This window comes from Amblyomma maculatum, chromosome 10 (genome assembly GCF_055883805.1).
Source record: "Amblyomma maculatum isolate TAMU_Amacu chromosome 10, ASM5588380v1, whole genome shotgun sequence".
Lineage (NCBI taxonomy): Eukaryota > Metazoa > Arthropoda > Arachnida > Ixodida > Ixodidae > Amblyomma > Amblyomma maculatum.
Genome location: NC_139353.1, coordinates 91,366,980 through 91,382,859, shown reverse-complemented (window position 1 = coordinate 91,382,859; position 15,880 = coordinate 91,366,980). Strand labels below are relative to the sequence as shown.

The window sequence follows — 15,880 nt, the reverse complement described above, 5'->3', positions numbered from 1 at the left end:
AAGGGGTAATGACAGGGCCGATCGATGTATTGCTGTTTCATAGTTCTGGGAATAATATACAAGCCAGTAATGTACACGCGCAGTTTTAGTGCCTAGCAAGTGGCGCCTATTACAAAAAGAACGCGATAGAAATCGAAATCGACAAGCTCCTCCACAGAGAGCGAACGCCATTTTGAGACGGTTGCGTTAGGTCACAAGCATCTCAACACACATACACACACACAAGCATACGTGTGTGGGTGTGCCTAAGAAACAAATAAAGAAAGAAAGAAAGAAAGATGATACGCGGCGGAGCGTCTCTGCAATCAAGGCTGCAATATCAAAGGACACGTCTCTATTTTGTGACCATTGAAACCATGTATGTCCCTCATGCAGAAGTGCTTGATGAAGATGTTACCGCACGAAAGAGATATAAAGTAAGGCACGTTTTTTTTTTTCAGCATAAGCATGGTCACAAAGTGGGTTGGACGCTATTAGGTTCCTTAGCTGCTTATCGATGCACTGATCTGTCGCATTACACCCGCAACGACGCCAGCACGACCACTGGTCGCCTATTATCGTAGTGGGGAATTATCAGCCTCGCGACGCCGACGCAACTGATCAGCAACTGATCACCCGATCTGCTTTGGTCGGATCGCGTTAGGAGGCCAAGTGAGATCTTGACAACCGATGAGTGAACGGCTTGAAAGGCTACGCTCGTCTTACTATGATACTTCGTTAGGCGAGTTGGTAAGCATTCATTACAGTACAGCGCTTGTACTGTGGCTTTGTTTTATCTTGTCCTGTGTCTTTCCTGTTCGCGCTGTCTAAATTAACAATGAACTACGCTCGTCTGTAGCTTCAATGTGTTATAAAAAGAAAAACAAGCGACTACAATTCGTATGCTCCCCCTTCTCATAAGCAACGACTTTGGCTGGAGATGTTAGTGGACGCCGAACTACCCGCCCGTTCCCCAACGAGTAGGTGCAGTGCGAGTGCGCGGGGTTCGGGTCTAGAGTTTTGGCGATTACAGAGAGTGCATTCACAATCTTTACTGGTTGAATGTGGTCGAAGAGCGTAGTCCTGGCAGTAGTGACCCTAAATCGACGACTGCTTACATCACAAAGCGCATGCATATTTAGCTGGAAGCGCCGATGTGACAATGTCTGGCGAGCACAGCCGGCAGCTTTCGAACCCGTCGGATACGCTGATGGTGTGGGAAGTGAAGCGCATTCGACACGCGATGAATTCTGTGATGGCGGGACTAAAGCGGTGGTGGAGGCGCACGCTTTACAAGCCGAGAGTAATTACGTTTGGCTATCATGCTCATATAACAAAAAGTAAAGGTGCAGCGCTTAGTTTAAAAGTTTTGTCTGCTTCTCTAATGTCACAAAGTATGCTCTCATGTTGCATGTTTTATTTGAGATTTACTCTTAGTTTTGGACAGAAAGAGCGACGGGCATTTGGTCAGCAATCAGCAGTAAACAATGACCCCACTCCATTTCGCCGTGCTCACGGCGGAAAGGTTTTGGACATGCGCCTTTTATACGCAGGAGCGCTTTATTGGCACGCTAATTCTCATAACGTAAGAATATTATGCTTCTGCTTGTATTCTTAAATAATACAGCATACGGTCATCGATTTCACCCTCTCGATAATCTCTAGACGAAACAAAAAACAAGGTTACACATTACAGAGAAGGCTTAAAATAAAAAGAATACGCGAATAAAATATTTTTGCTAAAATAACGCTCTCAAAGACCACCGTCCACAGCTTGCACGCAAGAGCACAGCCGACACTGCGCGTAGATGAAGACACGGGAATGATACCTCGTTGTGACGTCAGCGGGTAATGGTTGAAATGCCAGAAATCTGCTTTCGATATTAATAATAAGATTCAGTTTAAAAATATCTGCTCAGCCAATTGAGTTCAAATTTCGAAGATTTCTAATTAAACGTGTATGGAGTGAAACGCAAATTTCAGTTTATGCTCATATATTAGCTGCCATGGATCCTATAAATCATTATTCATCCTTCGCTACGTTGTTCTTTAATCATGCTTAAAAACGCCATCCATTATGGTCGTTCTTAAGTGCCGCTTTTTCAATGCTTTGTGTGACTGCGAGCTCGTCTCGCAGTCTACGTCTCGTCTCGTCTACGACCATGTCTGAAGCTGTTCTGCAGTTCTCTTCTTACCCTCCTCAGTCCACCTTGTACTTGATCTTTGACTGTCTGATTTGTTGTTCTATAAAATACCGATGTCACTTTCAACGGCCTATATGACTTGATTCGACGTTTTTTTATCTTTGCCTTTATTTATAAGGCTAATTCTACTCTCTCGCCAGCTTGCTCAGACATCCTTATTCTTGACTGTGTCAATTAAAACAGCATAAAAGGTCGGTATTGTTTCTGTACTTAGCTCTGTTATTAGTTTAATCAGAATTTCAGTTTGGCATTTTGACACTGGCACTTTGATATTGACCCGATAGCCAGCTGCTCAAGCAAAGAAGCAAAAAGCAGGTGCAGTCATGAAAGTTTGTCGGATTTCGTGCAATAGACGTAACTGTTGATCAAACTAACTGGTTAACATGAAGATGATGCTGTCTCAGCACAATCGGGCAGCGCTGTGACCATGCCGGCGTCAAAAAAAATGTTAGTAGGGAAATATAGAACTGCTTGATAACCCATTTTGATCTGCTACTGCATGGTTCCGATGTTCACGGCTGTTCTCACACTGATTTGTCCCTGTGCGCAAAGCATGCGCATCGTCGTTGAAACGTGTAGTACCATGAAGCGCTGTCAAGACTATCTGGACATGAAAATCCACCGCCAGTCTCGAAAAAGTGCGCCAAAGACGTTGGCACCGCGATCAGCTCCCAAGCCTTACCACCTTTAGGCTACATTGTCGGTAATCAATCGTAGATCACAGTTCATTCCCGTCAATAACAACTTGTAGTAATGACTACCAATAGCGAATACATTAAGGGGATTGTGCGGTCGATACCGAGGTGCAGGTAGAAATGATAACTGCGACGGAAGCAGTCGTTTTTTCCACTGCCACTTTGCGGCTCGTAGCCGGCGCGACTCGCCTGGCGTGCTAGCCCCGCTTTTCGACGCGTCGGGCAAATATCAAGGATATATGTTATTATTAAATGGGCTCCTCAGTAAGCCGGCACAAAAATCAAAAGTTTTTCACATACTTTGTTCCATAGCGCCATCCGCCACCTCTGGGATGGGAAGCCAGCTAATCCAGCTGGGAAGCGGCGCGCTCTCTCCTGGTGCGCCAGTGAAAAGCTCTGCACGTGTGCAGCTGTCCTTTTGAGGCCTGAGGTTAGAAGGCAGTCTTAATATACTCCTTTTTCACGTTGTATGACTCTGGCGTAAAATGTGTCGAGTAAATTCTCTTTTGCTTTTTGGAATCCAGTCTGCATGTGCGCGCCCGCACAGAGTATATCCAAGCATTGGGAAATAAAAACACGCCAAGCGCGGAAGCGACGCGAGGTGAAGTAATTATTGAATGCAGGAACGAAGACTAGAAGAAGGCCATCGAGTCAAGTGAGCAGGCGCGCAGCCCAATCGATGAAGACGCGGCTGGCTACCCTGTGTCGGCTCTTCACTTTGTGCTAGTTACTTAATGTCAAAATTTGTAGTGAAGTCATGCTAGATACCTATGAACATGTTTTTATCGCAGAGACGTCTCTGTCGATGGGCTTCGCCTGGATCGTATGTTTTTGTGTTGATTACTGCGCACTCAACCAAATTACCCACAAAGATGTATGCCCGATGCCAAGAATTTATTACGCCCTTGACTCTCTCCAAGGCGCCGAATATTTCTCGAATTTGGACCTCCACTCAGGTTATTGGCAAATACCTATACACGAGGACAGTAAAGAAAAAAATCGCTTTCGCAACTCTCGATGGCCTTTACGAATTTAATGTTATGCCTTTCGGACTTTGTAATACACCAGCGACATTTGAAAGAATGATCGATACTGTGCTTCGAGGCCTATAATGGAGAACCTGTTTATATCACTTGGACGACATTCGTACATTTTCAGCAATTTTTGGCGGCCATCTCACGCGCCTTAATGTAGTCTCACGTGTCTCGTTTCAGCGGGCCTTCAGCTCAACACCAAGAAGTGCCACTTTGCACAGAAGGAAAATCAAATATTGGGACATCTAGTCAGCCATGACGGTAGTTGTCCAGACCCTGAAAAAATGTCTTGAACTTTGCTCGTCCACAACGGGCTACAAAATTGCGCAGTTTTCTCGACCTGGCGTCTTATTTCTCGCACTTTATACGCATTTTGCAACTATTGCTGCTCCCCATCATGAACTACTTAAAGCACGCAGCCCTTTCGTGTGGACTGAACAGTGCGAAACTGCTTTTAACAACCTAAAGCACGCCCTCACATCAGATCCAGTTTTTGGCCACTTCAGTGACAGCGCTCAAACCATGCTGCACACTGATGCCAGTGGTCACGATCTTGGCGCTGTACTTCTGCAGCGCGATGCAACTTCGCATGAAAAAGTGATTGCCTTCGCCAGTCGGACTATGACTCCAGCTGAGAAAAACTACACCTTTACCGAGCAGGAGTAACTTTCTGTCGTCTGAGCTATCCAAAATTTTCGCCTTCACCTATACGGTCGGCACTTCACAGTTGAGACCAATCACCATGCTCTTCGCTGGCTGTCTTTGCTCAAACAACTGACAGGCCGACTTCACCGTTGGATTCTACGCCTGCAAGAATACTATTTCGACGTCACTTATAAATCGGGTCGCCAACACCAAGACACTAAAGCTCTTTCTCGCTGTTCACTTTCGGAATCAACTTGCTGTTTTTCTTCCCAATTCATTGCCACCTCTGACCACAGCCGACCATCTCTTCCCCCGACGTATATCAAAAGAGTTTCTTTTGACGACTCTGAGAACAAACACGCTCTCCGCTCACAACAACTAGCCGACGACTACTGTCGTCGCACCATCGACCGCCTTATCGACGCTTCAGACCCACCCAATGCTCGGCTTCGCCGACAGCTTCGCAATTTCAAACTCGAAGATGGCATCCTACTCCGCTACGTGTATTGCCCTGATGGAAGTCGCTGGATCCCAGTCGTGCCGCGTGTGCTTCGCCCACGTATACTGGCGACTCTCCACGATGACGCTACTGCAAAAACATACGACCGCGTGAAAAAACGATTCGTTTGGCCAGGCCTATCTTCCAGCGTAGCCAAACGCAATTCGACGCAGTCGGCTTCGACTTATATGGTCCCCTACCTCTCTCCGATGGGGGTAACCATTGGATTATAACACGTGTCGACCACCTTACACGCTACACTGAGACAGCACCCGTACCGAGTGGTTCCGCTGAAGAAGTAGCAGATTTCGTTTTGCGATCAATTGTATGGCGTCATGGCGCTCTCCCGCTGCTCCTAAGCGACTGCGGGACGGCCTTCTTTTCGACAGTCTTTGTCCATGTTCTTCACGCGTCATCCACCCTTCATAAGACAACCTCAAGCTACCATTTCCAGACAAACGGTCTGACTGAGCGATTTCATCGCACCTTATCGGATATGATCTCCATGTACATCACACCGGATCATCAAATTTGGGACACTATTATACAATTCGTAACATTCGCCTATGATACAGCAGTACAGCGGACTAACGGTTACTCTCAATTTTTCCTCATTTATGGCCGTCCTCCCACTACAATTCTCGACAATTCCCTCTTCTCTACGCCCAACTAGTCCATATCAGTACCTACCCAGTTCTTATCTCGTATGGCCAGATGCCATACTCTTGCCCGCCTGAACACAGCAGCGTGCCAGGAAGACCGCAAGACTCGCTATGCTTCTACGCATCGCGTGTTATCTTTTCGTCCTGGTGACGAAGTACTGCTTTATACACCACTGCGCACCCCTGGCCTCAGTAACAAATTTCACCACCGCTACCTTGGTTCCTACGAGCTCACCAGCCAAACTTCTCCAGTTAACTGCAAAGTCACGCATGTTTATCCCCCAGCCGATCGACGCCACCGTGGAACTGAAATTGTTGATATTTCTCGCTTGAAACCCTTTTTGCGCCGAGGTGCATCGGGGTGTTAGGAGCGCTTCCGACCACCCGAGTACATTGTGTGAGCCTTCCGTGGATCTTTCATTTGTGCATGCCATGATCTTCTTTCATTTGTACGTACCATCATCAGCGTCCCGCGGCGCCGGATCCGGCACGCTCCTGGGTTCGTGATCGCAATAAAACGCTAGACAAGGCAAACTGTCCTGGCCGTCACCGCCTTGCCATCTTGACCTAGCCTTCTTTCACAATATTATGAAAGCAGTCCTGGATTATCAAATCAGCGCGCACAAAATTTCAAAGCGTGCTAGTTTAATTCAATAACTTGAATGAAACCACACTGCCGAACAATTGTTATTTATATTTGTTACGTGTGCGCCAAGAGGCGAGTAAAAGTGTCCAACCGACTTACGAAAAATGGCAATATCATGTGGCCTATTGACAAACGTTAGCAGTCAAAAATGTGGTTGATTTTAAACACTATGCGCGAAAGAATTTTCGCCAATTAATATCCATTCCCTTACGAAGAGCGTCCACATAATTTTGGGAAGATATCTGCGGCGCTCTTTCCTTAATATTTTCTATCGTTGCCGTTGTTACCTACACGACAGCGCAAGACTTCATATACACGCCATTAAATTCACTGCTGCACTTTCTTATCGCTGAATGCTTATCAAACATTTACTGCTACATTCATTGAATCCCTGCATTGAGCTTCACCTCTTCTCTACCACGCACCATCCTTTAGTGTGTACGTATATTACCAGCTATTGTGTTCTTTGCAACGCAGGTTACTGTCGAATAACCGAGATATTGTTCTGGCTGGAAAACACAATGCACAAGTGTTCATCCCTCTTTGCGGTAAAGCGCATGAACTGAAGTGGTAAGTGCATAATATCTTAAACTTTCGCTGTTTAAAGAGATCCTTTATTGTTAGAATGAATTAAAATTGGTTGAAAGCTGTCTCCATTATGGTCACGCACAACAGAAAATTTATTCGAGCCTGCGATTAGACACGAGCCCAATTTTTATATTGACGGTCTTTGATATAACTTGATAACATTATCCAACAAACATTTTAAAACCAAAAACATGGTTGGTTGTTTTAGGTTATAATGATCTATTAACTATACTCCTTGCAGCACAGCACATACAGAGTCAAAGCGGAAGCATCTAGCAGATTTTAAAGGACATATCAGTAAAGAATAAAAAGCAACAAGAATACAATCCGCAAAACAAGCATGAATTTGACTGCTATAATAGATTATTGTGATCTTCATAGATATCAATCCACAGAGCGGCGAACGGGCTGTCGGAAAATACTGCGATTGACCATAATGAGCGTATGGACGAAATGAGCCTCTACTTTTTTTTTGTCAGGCGAGTACACTTGAAGGAATTGTATCAAAATAGTTGTTTGTTCGTTTTGTTTGCATGAAGCAATATATAAGCTTAATCTGGAAAGCGACTATTGAGCGGTTCGTATTCTAGTGCAGAACATAAAATATTTTCCAAACTGAAGCGCAAGCGCCTGCAGCAAGACAAAGGCTAGATGCGAGAGTGCCAGAGGCTCTGACTAGCTGCAAAAACAGCAACAGCTGTTTGTTTTGAATTTCAACCCGTGTAGTTGCTTCTTTAGGAGCCAGTTAAAAAATACATCGTCGAAGCAAGGTTCGTGCACAAAATGTAATGCAGGCGATTATCTTCTTCTGCACATAGAATGGGGCCGGTGTGCGCCTTTGAACGAAAAGATGACACATGGAACAAATTATTGAGGGAAACGATGCTACGAAATACCTGCGAAAGCATTCAGCGCAGACCAAAACGTTTCCCACTATTTGTAGTAAATTACAACACTGTATTTTTGTTCTCGGTGCTGCGCTATAGCTTTTGTTTTATAAGCTCTCACGACTAAAATATATTATCTACCCAGTGGCACAATTCCAGCTCATTTTTGTTTTACACCAGAATATTGCTCTATTAGTAAATCAATACCAAGCAATAACGTGTAGGCACAGCTGTGCCACTACTGCTTCCAAAAATATTATTATAATACTCTGTAATGTAGGCAGGTACAGTGCGCGTCACTGTACCCGGAACAGCTTGATTGCTATTTTATTATCAAAAGAGCCCCAGACACCCGTATTTATCAGCCAAGAATTTGTGGCAATAAGATGGTCAACATGAGACGTAAATAATGCAGGATTTCTGCTCGGGCCAACTTAACTGCATTGACGCACGTTTCTCCGTTTTCATAAGCAGACTTATGTCGTCCTCATTAAGTAAAAAAGGGACCAGCTTCATTGTTCCAGCGGCAGTACTAAACTTTGTCGGCGGCAGTTTTGTTGATCAGGATAGCAATGCGAGCATCATTTAAATAGGAAACTGCGCCAAAAGCGGTTTGATGAAGTGGGATTATGCGATATGAGCAGCATGTGGACGCGGACGCGGATGAAAAAAAAAACTGCTGAACAGGCGAGAATTCAACGGAGACACATACGCACACACAGACACACGCATGGAAAAGAACGATGCTGCGCTGGATAATAATTTTTCATCGTTTTTTCATCATGTGTGCAAAACAACTATCTTAGCATTCCACTGTATTTTAAGCCGAATATCGCAAGGGAACCAAAAACAGAAATAATGATAGCTGTTGATTGATATTTCTTGACATATGGTTTCAGCAAAAAATACGAAAAGCTCGAAGGACAGATAGATGGATGCTAGTGACGAGCGAAAAAGTAGTGACAAATTGTAGTAGATAGCCCGACATGGTTGTTAAAATGAACGCGAAGTGAATATGCGTAATGGGTTGGCGCAGAATGGGCTCGGAAAGTGCCATAGGCCCTCAAAAGCGCCCATGACCTCTCAGAGTCACTTATCAGCGAATTTGAATGCAGGAAATAAAACGTTTAAGGACCTCGTCGTAAACGGAAAGAATCGACAGATTTGCGAGATAGTGCCAGCACTGGTGAAGGAGAGCCTCCGCAGCAGGAATGGTCCATGTTCGAGGACGACGCTCGCAGTCGCAAATTGTCAATTACTGTTAGATACTGGGTGTGCTGTCCAGCTTTTTCGAACAGCTGCATTATGACCATTAGGTCAGCAAGTCTGCTTAAGTTTCTAATATTTGGTGTCGGCTTGAGTTGTACAGACCGTGGAAAGCACCGCAGAGAGGGAGAGAGAGAGTGTGTGTGTGGTGTGCGCGTTTGTGTGTGTGTTGGGGCGTGTGTGCGTGTGTGCGTGCGGAAGACACACACACACAACCGACAAAGTGTAAAGTACAGGCTGGTCCCAACACCTAGTCACTAAAATGTTTATGCTCTGGCGTGCGAAAGGCTCTCGCGAAACGCGAAAGATATCTGACAAAGAGAGAGAGAGAAATAGAAGAACGGAATAGGCAGGAAGGTTAACTAGGCAATGCCCAGGCTACCGTACAAGTGCAGAGGGGCATAAACGTAGAATAAGAAACAAACCGAAAGATGACTGAGGAAATTGTGGCATGAAGCTAGGGTGGTGCCGCGCGCGTGTATTCCTTACTGTTGAAACGGTAAAATTCAAATCAATAAAAGTAGATTATTTGTCATCACCATTATCATCAGCCTGATTATACCCACTGCAGAGCCAAGCCCTCTCCCATATTTCTCCACTTAACCCGGTTCTGTGCTAGCTGCATACACTCGACCCATGCGAACTTCTTAATCTCAGCAGCGGTGTAGCGTGCGTAGCGGTAGAACATCCGCCTCGCATGCAAGAGGACCGAGGTTCAAATCCCGGTGCCGCGCAATTCTCCACCGGATAAAAAAAAAATCCGCGTGTCGATGGAATTGCATAAACAGGTTTGGGATGGGACCTGATGCCGGTGAACACCTCCGGCAACGCACTCCCTCACCAGAACAGGAGCTGGCCACCCTGGTGCAGTAATTGGCCGCAACCTCCTATGATAAGCTCCATAAAACCCCGGCCCTCAGTCACCAGCGGCTGAGGAACAACTGACCATGGCGGCGGTCAGACCTGTGCTGCAGCAGGGGGTGCTAAGAAAGCCTGGCTCCGCTGGACAGGCCGCCATCGGAAACTGACCCTGGCAACGTTTAATGCTAGAACCCTAGCCAGTAAAGCTAGTTTAGCAGTGCTGTTAGAGGAACTAGAGTGCATGAAAAGGGATGTGATAGGGCTTAGTGCGGTTACGAGGCCGAATGAGGCATATACTGTACTTAAAGGATGGGCATGTACCGTGTTATCGAGGCTTACCAGAGAGGCGACAACTAGAAGTAGGTTTCCTTGTCAATAAGTACATAGCAGGTAATATAGATGAATTCTATAGTATTAATGAGAGGGTTGCAGGCATCGTAATTAGGCTTAATAAGCGGTATAAACTACAGGTGGTCATCATAACTACATGTACTTATGATGACCAGGCAGTTGAAAGTTTCTATAAGATGTAGAATCGGCAATGCGAAAAGTAAAGACGCAGTATACTGTACTAATGGGCGACTTCAATGCCAAGGTGGGGAGAAAACAGGCAGGAGACAAGCCAGTAGGTGACTATGGCATTGGTGCTAGAAATAGCAAGGGGGGAGTTACTAGTTGAGTTCGCAGAGCGCAATAACTTACGAATCATGAATACCTTCTTCAGCGAACGGAAGAACCGGAAATGGACATGAAAAAGTCCTAACGGAGAGACTAAAAATGAAATCGACTTCATAATGTGTTCAACCCCCGCCATTATGGAAGATGTTGAGGTAATCGGGAAAGTGCGATGCAGTGACCACAGGATGGTGAGGTCCCGTATTAGCCTAAACCTGAAGAAGGAACGCAACAGATTAGTAAAAAAGAAACCCATCAACGAATTAGCGGTGAGGGGGAGGGCAGAAGAGTTCAGGATCTCGCTACAGAATAGGTTCTCAGCTGTAACTCAGAATGGCGACATTACCCTAGAGGCAAGGAACAATAATTTCAGAGATATTATTACTGAGTGCGCGCTAGAAGTAGGCGGTACGATAGTTAGAGATTATACCGGTAAGCTGTCTAAGGAGACGAAAGATTTGATTAAGAAACGCCAGAGTATGAAAGCTTCAAATCCAACAAACCAGATCGAATTGTCCGAGATAAGCGCAATGTGTCCGATATAAGGAAGTATACCATGGACAAAAATTGAGCATGCTCTAAAGAACGGGGGAAGCCCTAAAGCGGTACAGAATAAATTGGGCATAGGCAAAAATCAGATATATGCGATAAGGGCCAAGGCGGGCAACGTCATCACTAATATGGAAAAGATAGTCAAAGTAGCCGAGGAGTTCTATACAGATCTCTACAGTAGCCAAAGTAGTCAGGACCGTAGTGAGATTGGCGGTAGGGAAAAACAGTCAGGCATTCCATCAGTGACGAAGGACGAGGTCAAGAAAACACTAGAAACTATGAAAAAGGGGAAATCAGCTGGAGAGGATCAGATAACTACAGACTTGCTGAAGGACGAGGGGATATCGTGATAGAAAAACTGGCCACCCTGTATACGCAGTGCCTGGTGTCATCAACGGTACCGGAACCATGGCAGAATGCAAACATCCTCATTCACAAGAAAGGGGACTCTAAGGAGCTTAAAAATTTTAGGCCAGTCAGTTTACTGTCTGTTACGTATAAGGTATTTAGTAAGGTAATCGCTAATAGAATCAGGACAACCTTAGACTGCCATCAAGCAAATGATCAAGCAGGGTTTCGGAAACGGTACTCTACTATCGATCATATCCATACTATCAATCAGGTGATAGAAAAATGCTCGGAATATAACCAGCCCTTATACATAGCATTCATTGATTACGAAAAAGCATTTGACTCAGTTGAAACCTCGGCGGTGATGCAGGCATTGCGAAATCAGGGGGTAGACGAGCCGTACGTGAAAGTGCTGGAAGATATATATTGTAGCTGCACAGCAACCATAGTTCTGCATAAAGAATGTAACAAAATTCCCATAAAGAACCCAGTCGGAAAAAACTACAGAAAAGTTTCTGATGTTACGACAGAATTTCTGTGCGGTTTTTGACGGGAAACCTGTTGTGACAACAGAACATTCTGTAGTAACATCAGAAATTTCTGTAGTTACAACAGAAAAGTACTACAGAACTACAGACAACTGAATTTACTACAGAAAAACTACAAAACTACAGAAAAGTACTACAGAACTACAGAAAAATCTGATGGTTACGACAGAACTACAGGATGTTTTGTCGTATTTTTGACAAGGTTCTGTAGTTCTTTTCGACTGGGAAAGGTGTTAGGCATGGAGTTACAATCTCCCCAGTACTATTCACAGCTTGTTTAGAGGAAGTATTGAGAGACTTGGAATGGGAGCAGTTAGGGATAAGGGTAGATGGAGAATACCTCAGTAATCTGCGATTTGCTGATGACATTGCCTTGCTAAGCAACTCGTGGGATGAACTGCAAATAATGATCGATGACCTAGACAGGAAAAGTAGAAAAGTAGGCTTGAAAATCGACATGCAGAAGACTAAGGTAATGTTCAACAGCCTGTGGAAGGAACAGCAGTTTACATTAGGTAGCGAAATACTGGAAGTAGTAGGCGAATATGTCTACTTAGGACAGGTAGTAACCGCAAATCCGGACCATGAAAAGGAAATAACAAAAAGGATAAGATTGGGATGGAGCGCATTTGGCAAGCACTCGCAGATTATGACTAGCAGCTTACCGGTATCGCTCAAGAGGAAAGTATACAACAGTTGCATCTTGCCTGTACTCACCTATGGGGCTGAATCGTGTAGGCTAACCAAGAGAGTTCTACTTAAGTTGAGGACAACCCAGAGGGCTATGGAACGAAAAATGGTAGGGGTAACATTAAGAGATAGAAAGTGTGCAGTGGGGGTCAGAGAAATAACTCACGTTACCGACATTCTAGTAGAAATTAAGAAGAAGAAATGGACATGGGCAGGACATGTAGTGCGAGGAGAGGAGAACCGATGGTCGCTGAGGTAACAAACTGGATTCCAAGGGAAGGAAAGCGTAGCATGGGGCGGCCGAAAGTTAGGTGGGCGGATTATTTATCATCTGTATTAAAAAAGCATTCAGCACAAAATTTTACTCAAGAACCATATGATTACAACGTACCGTCAAAACGTGCTCTGCAGTACTTATTTTTTTCTTTGAAATAAGCAAATGTGAGCCCCCATGCAAGTTAAAACAAACCTTTAGATGAGAAACATCGCATGTGGCAAGCAAACATGTTCGATGTACATGACACATACACTCCTTTATTAAAATAGATGCAGTCAGCATTTTTGCTCCCCCCCCCCGCCCCAATCGTAGGAAGGCTCTTCATTTCATTAACAATGCAATGAGTGCATAGTGCTACACAAAACAGATGGTGCTTAGGGCCGACATTTAGGGCAGTCTTTGGTGATCACTCGCTGCCTGCTCGTCGCACAGCAACCGCAGCATATGACCCCTCAGGTTGTGTTTACAGACCGTGCAGACAGATACTTCGAAAGAATCGCGGTTCTCTTTGATATTCCTCTTCTAGCGCAGATCAACCGTTTGATTTGGTAGGCTGCCATTGCTGCGCTTGGCAACAACAGCACGGAATGATGGTTTCCCTAAGAGGACAGACCGTTAGCAACGGGAGGGCAGCTAAGACTTATCGTGCGGCTGTATATTTGGGTCTGCAATATTAATCCTCTTCAAAGTGCGAAGCTGAGAGGCAGCCTTATGGCGTCGTTTTTGTCCTTTCTGCAATTACAGTAAGATGTCTCAGCTTACTTCACCACGCACCAAACTGCCCAACAAACTGCGGTGAGCTAATTGTTGCCTACACTACATGTCGAATTCACCATGTTTTTTACGTGGCCGCCTCAAGTGGCACGAAATGTGGCGCCGAACTTTGGTCACTTACAGCAATGGAAGCATATCCTTTTCATAATGAAACGACATTTTGACATCATCATATATTGTTTACGCATGACGCATTTCCCGTCACAAAAAGGTAGCCAATCAGGTTTCAGGAGGCAGCTCTTGAAATTCCATCCAGGCCTCATGAGTACCGCTGCTGAAAATTCGTTTTCACGCCACGTCATTTTTACGTCACCGCAAAAAGCCATTTCGACAGACCGCAATTGCGAGACACAAATTTGAAACACCTGAATGTTCTGAGAACAGTCACGTGTGTCGAAAGCAGTGCCCCAGTGCTGTAAAATAAGTAACGCGGAAAGAAAACAAAATAAAGGCTAACCATTCCAAATCAGTGCGCTAACCTTGGAATATTTGCGAAGCCTTCCAAAAAAGCATCTAAAGAATTTCAGGTCACAGCATTTAGGATTTTAATGATTCCATTCTCGGACGGCTGCAGTACAGAACTAGAATTTGAATTTGTGACTGTATTATCTGTGCTTAGTAACGCGCTCACTATGTTTTGTTCTCCAGTTAGCGTGATTAAACATTTCAGATATTTATTTCTACTTGCCTTGAATGCGGCCTTTAAAAAGAAAAAGGAAACTAAACCTAAGGAATTTAGCACAACTATGTATTGTTGGTTGAGTAGCTTTGAATAAACGTCCTGTTGGAGAGGCGCTACGGTAGCACGTGATATGAATGAATATAATCGCGTTTTAGTGAACGATGTCTAGTCAATCTATAAATAGGTAATCGACGGAAATCAACACTTGATGCTATATTCGAGTTCTGAACGAAAGATTGAAGTGCACACTTATAGCTTTTTGTCTGGTGACGTGGGCGTAGGGGAACGCTTTAACATATACTGTGCATTGAGTGTTTTAAATAATATTGAAAAACATATCTATTTCATTGTAAAAGTGTTGAAATCAGAATTATAAGCTGCCTATGTTCATGTTTTTTATTGGTGTTGCTGAAATGCACCGTTGAATATTAGTGTTCTTATAGTTACTTCTCATGTAAAGAGGTTTGTCTCTGCTAAGCGTAATTTGCTGTGGTTGGCACCATTATTAATCTTGCACTAGTGAATTCTTGAGAATTAATAATTCTTCTCAGCCACGAGTTTTCATTGTAAATCATAGCTGCGTCAAAGATAAGGATAGTGCAGTCAATGTTGTGTTGCAGTGTCATTATAAATAGAAGAAAACAACAGGGAGCTAATACTGTGCCTTCAGGCATGCCGGATGCTACTTCAGCGCGTCCCTAATGTTTCGCTTCCGTTTGCACAAAGTGAAGCCGATTTTTCAGATAAGCTTGATGTCGTTGCATATTTAAAGAAACAAATATTATTTGTAGTTTGTCAGATATTTTTGATTGCTACACTCGTTCGAATCCCTTGGATAAATCGAGGAAAAAAAGGTCTTTTGCCTCTGACTGTCGAGAGCAAAGGTGAGCTAAAGCGTTCTTTAATGAAATGCGGTGTACTGGACGTAACCAGTATTGATGTTGATCGACCATAATGTATAGGCGATCTTTTACAATTATTATTTTTTAAATTATTTCCTGTACCCCTCAAGGTCAGAGGCGTTACAGAGAGGGAATGTAAAAAAACACACGAAAATAAATAAATTGGGAAATACAGCACAGCACCAATTTTAAATATTTAAATAACCCATGAGTATACAGTTCTAGCTATAGCTTCGTGAAACATCTCGTAATTATTATTTATGGCAATATCTGCTGGAAGGTGATTCAAGTCACGTGCGGTACGTGGCACGAATGACTGAAAAAAAATGATTGGTGTTACATGAATCGAAACCCACTTAATGTGGTTTGTCAGTAGGCTAAGATACACAAAATAGTTGATGGATGAGGCCAATGCGCACCACAGGATGATGGTACAAATTGTGAAACAATGCGATGCGAGATG

The 15,880-nt window shown here is 44.2% G+C and overlaps 1 protein-coding gene across 1 annotated transcript in view; it reads left to right on the top strand.

Moving 5' to 3' along the window:
- The window catches only part of LOC146177000 (putative thiopurine S-methyltransferase), a 75,235-nt gene that overhangs the window by 38,184 nt on the left and 21,171 nt on the right, over window positions 1–15,880 (top strand). The window contains exon 2 of the mRNA XM_084581438.1: window positions 6,842–6,934. Within this exon, the coding sequence (XP_084437564.1) occupies window positions 6,842–6,934 (93 nt within the window). The remainder of the gene's footprint in view (window positions 1–6,841; window positions 6,935–15,880) is intronic.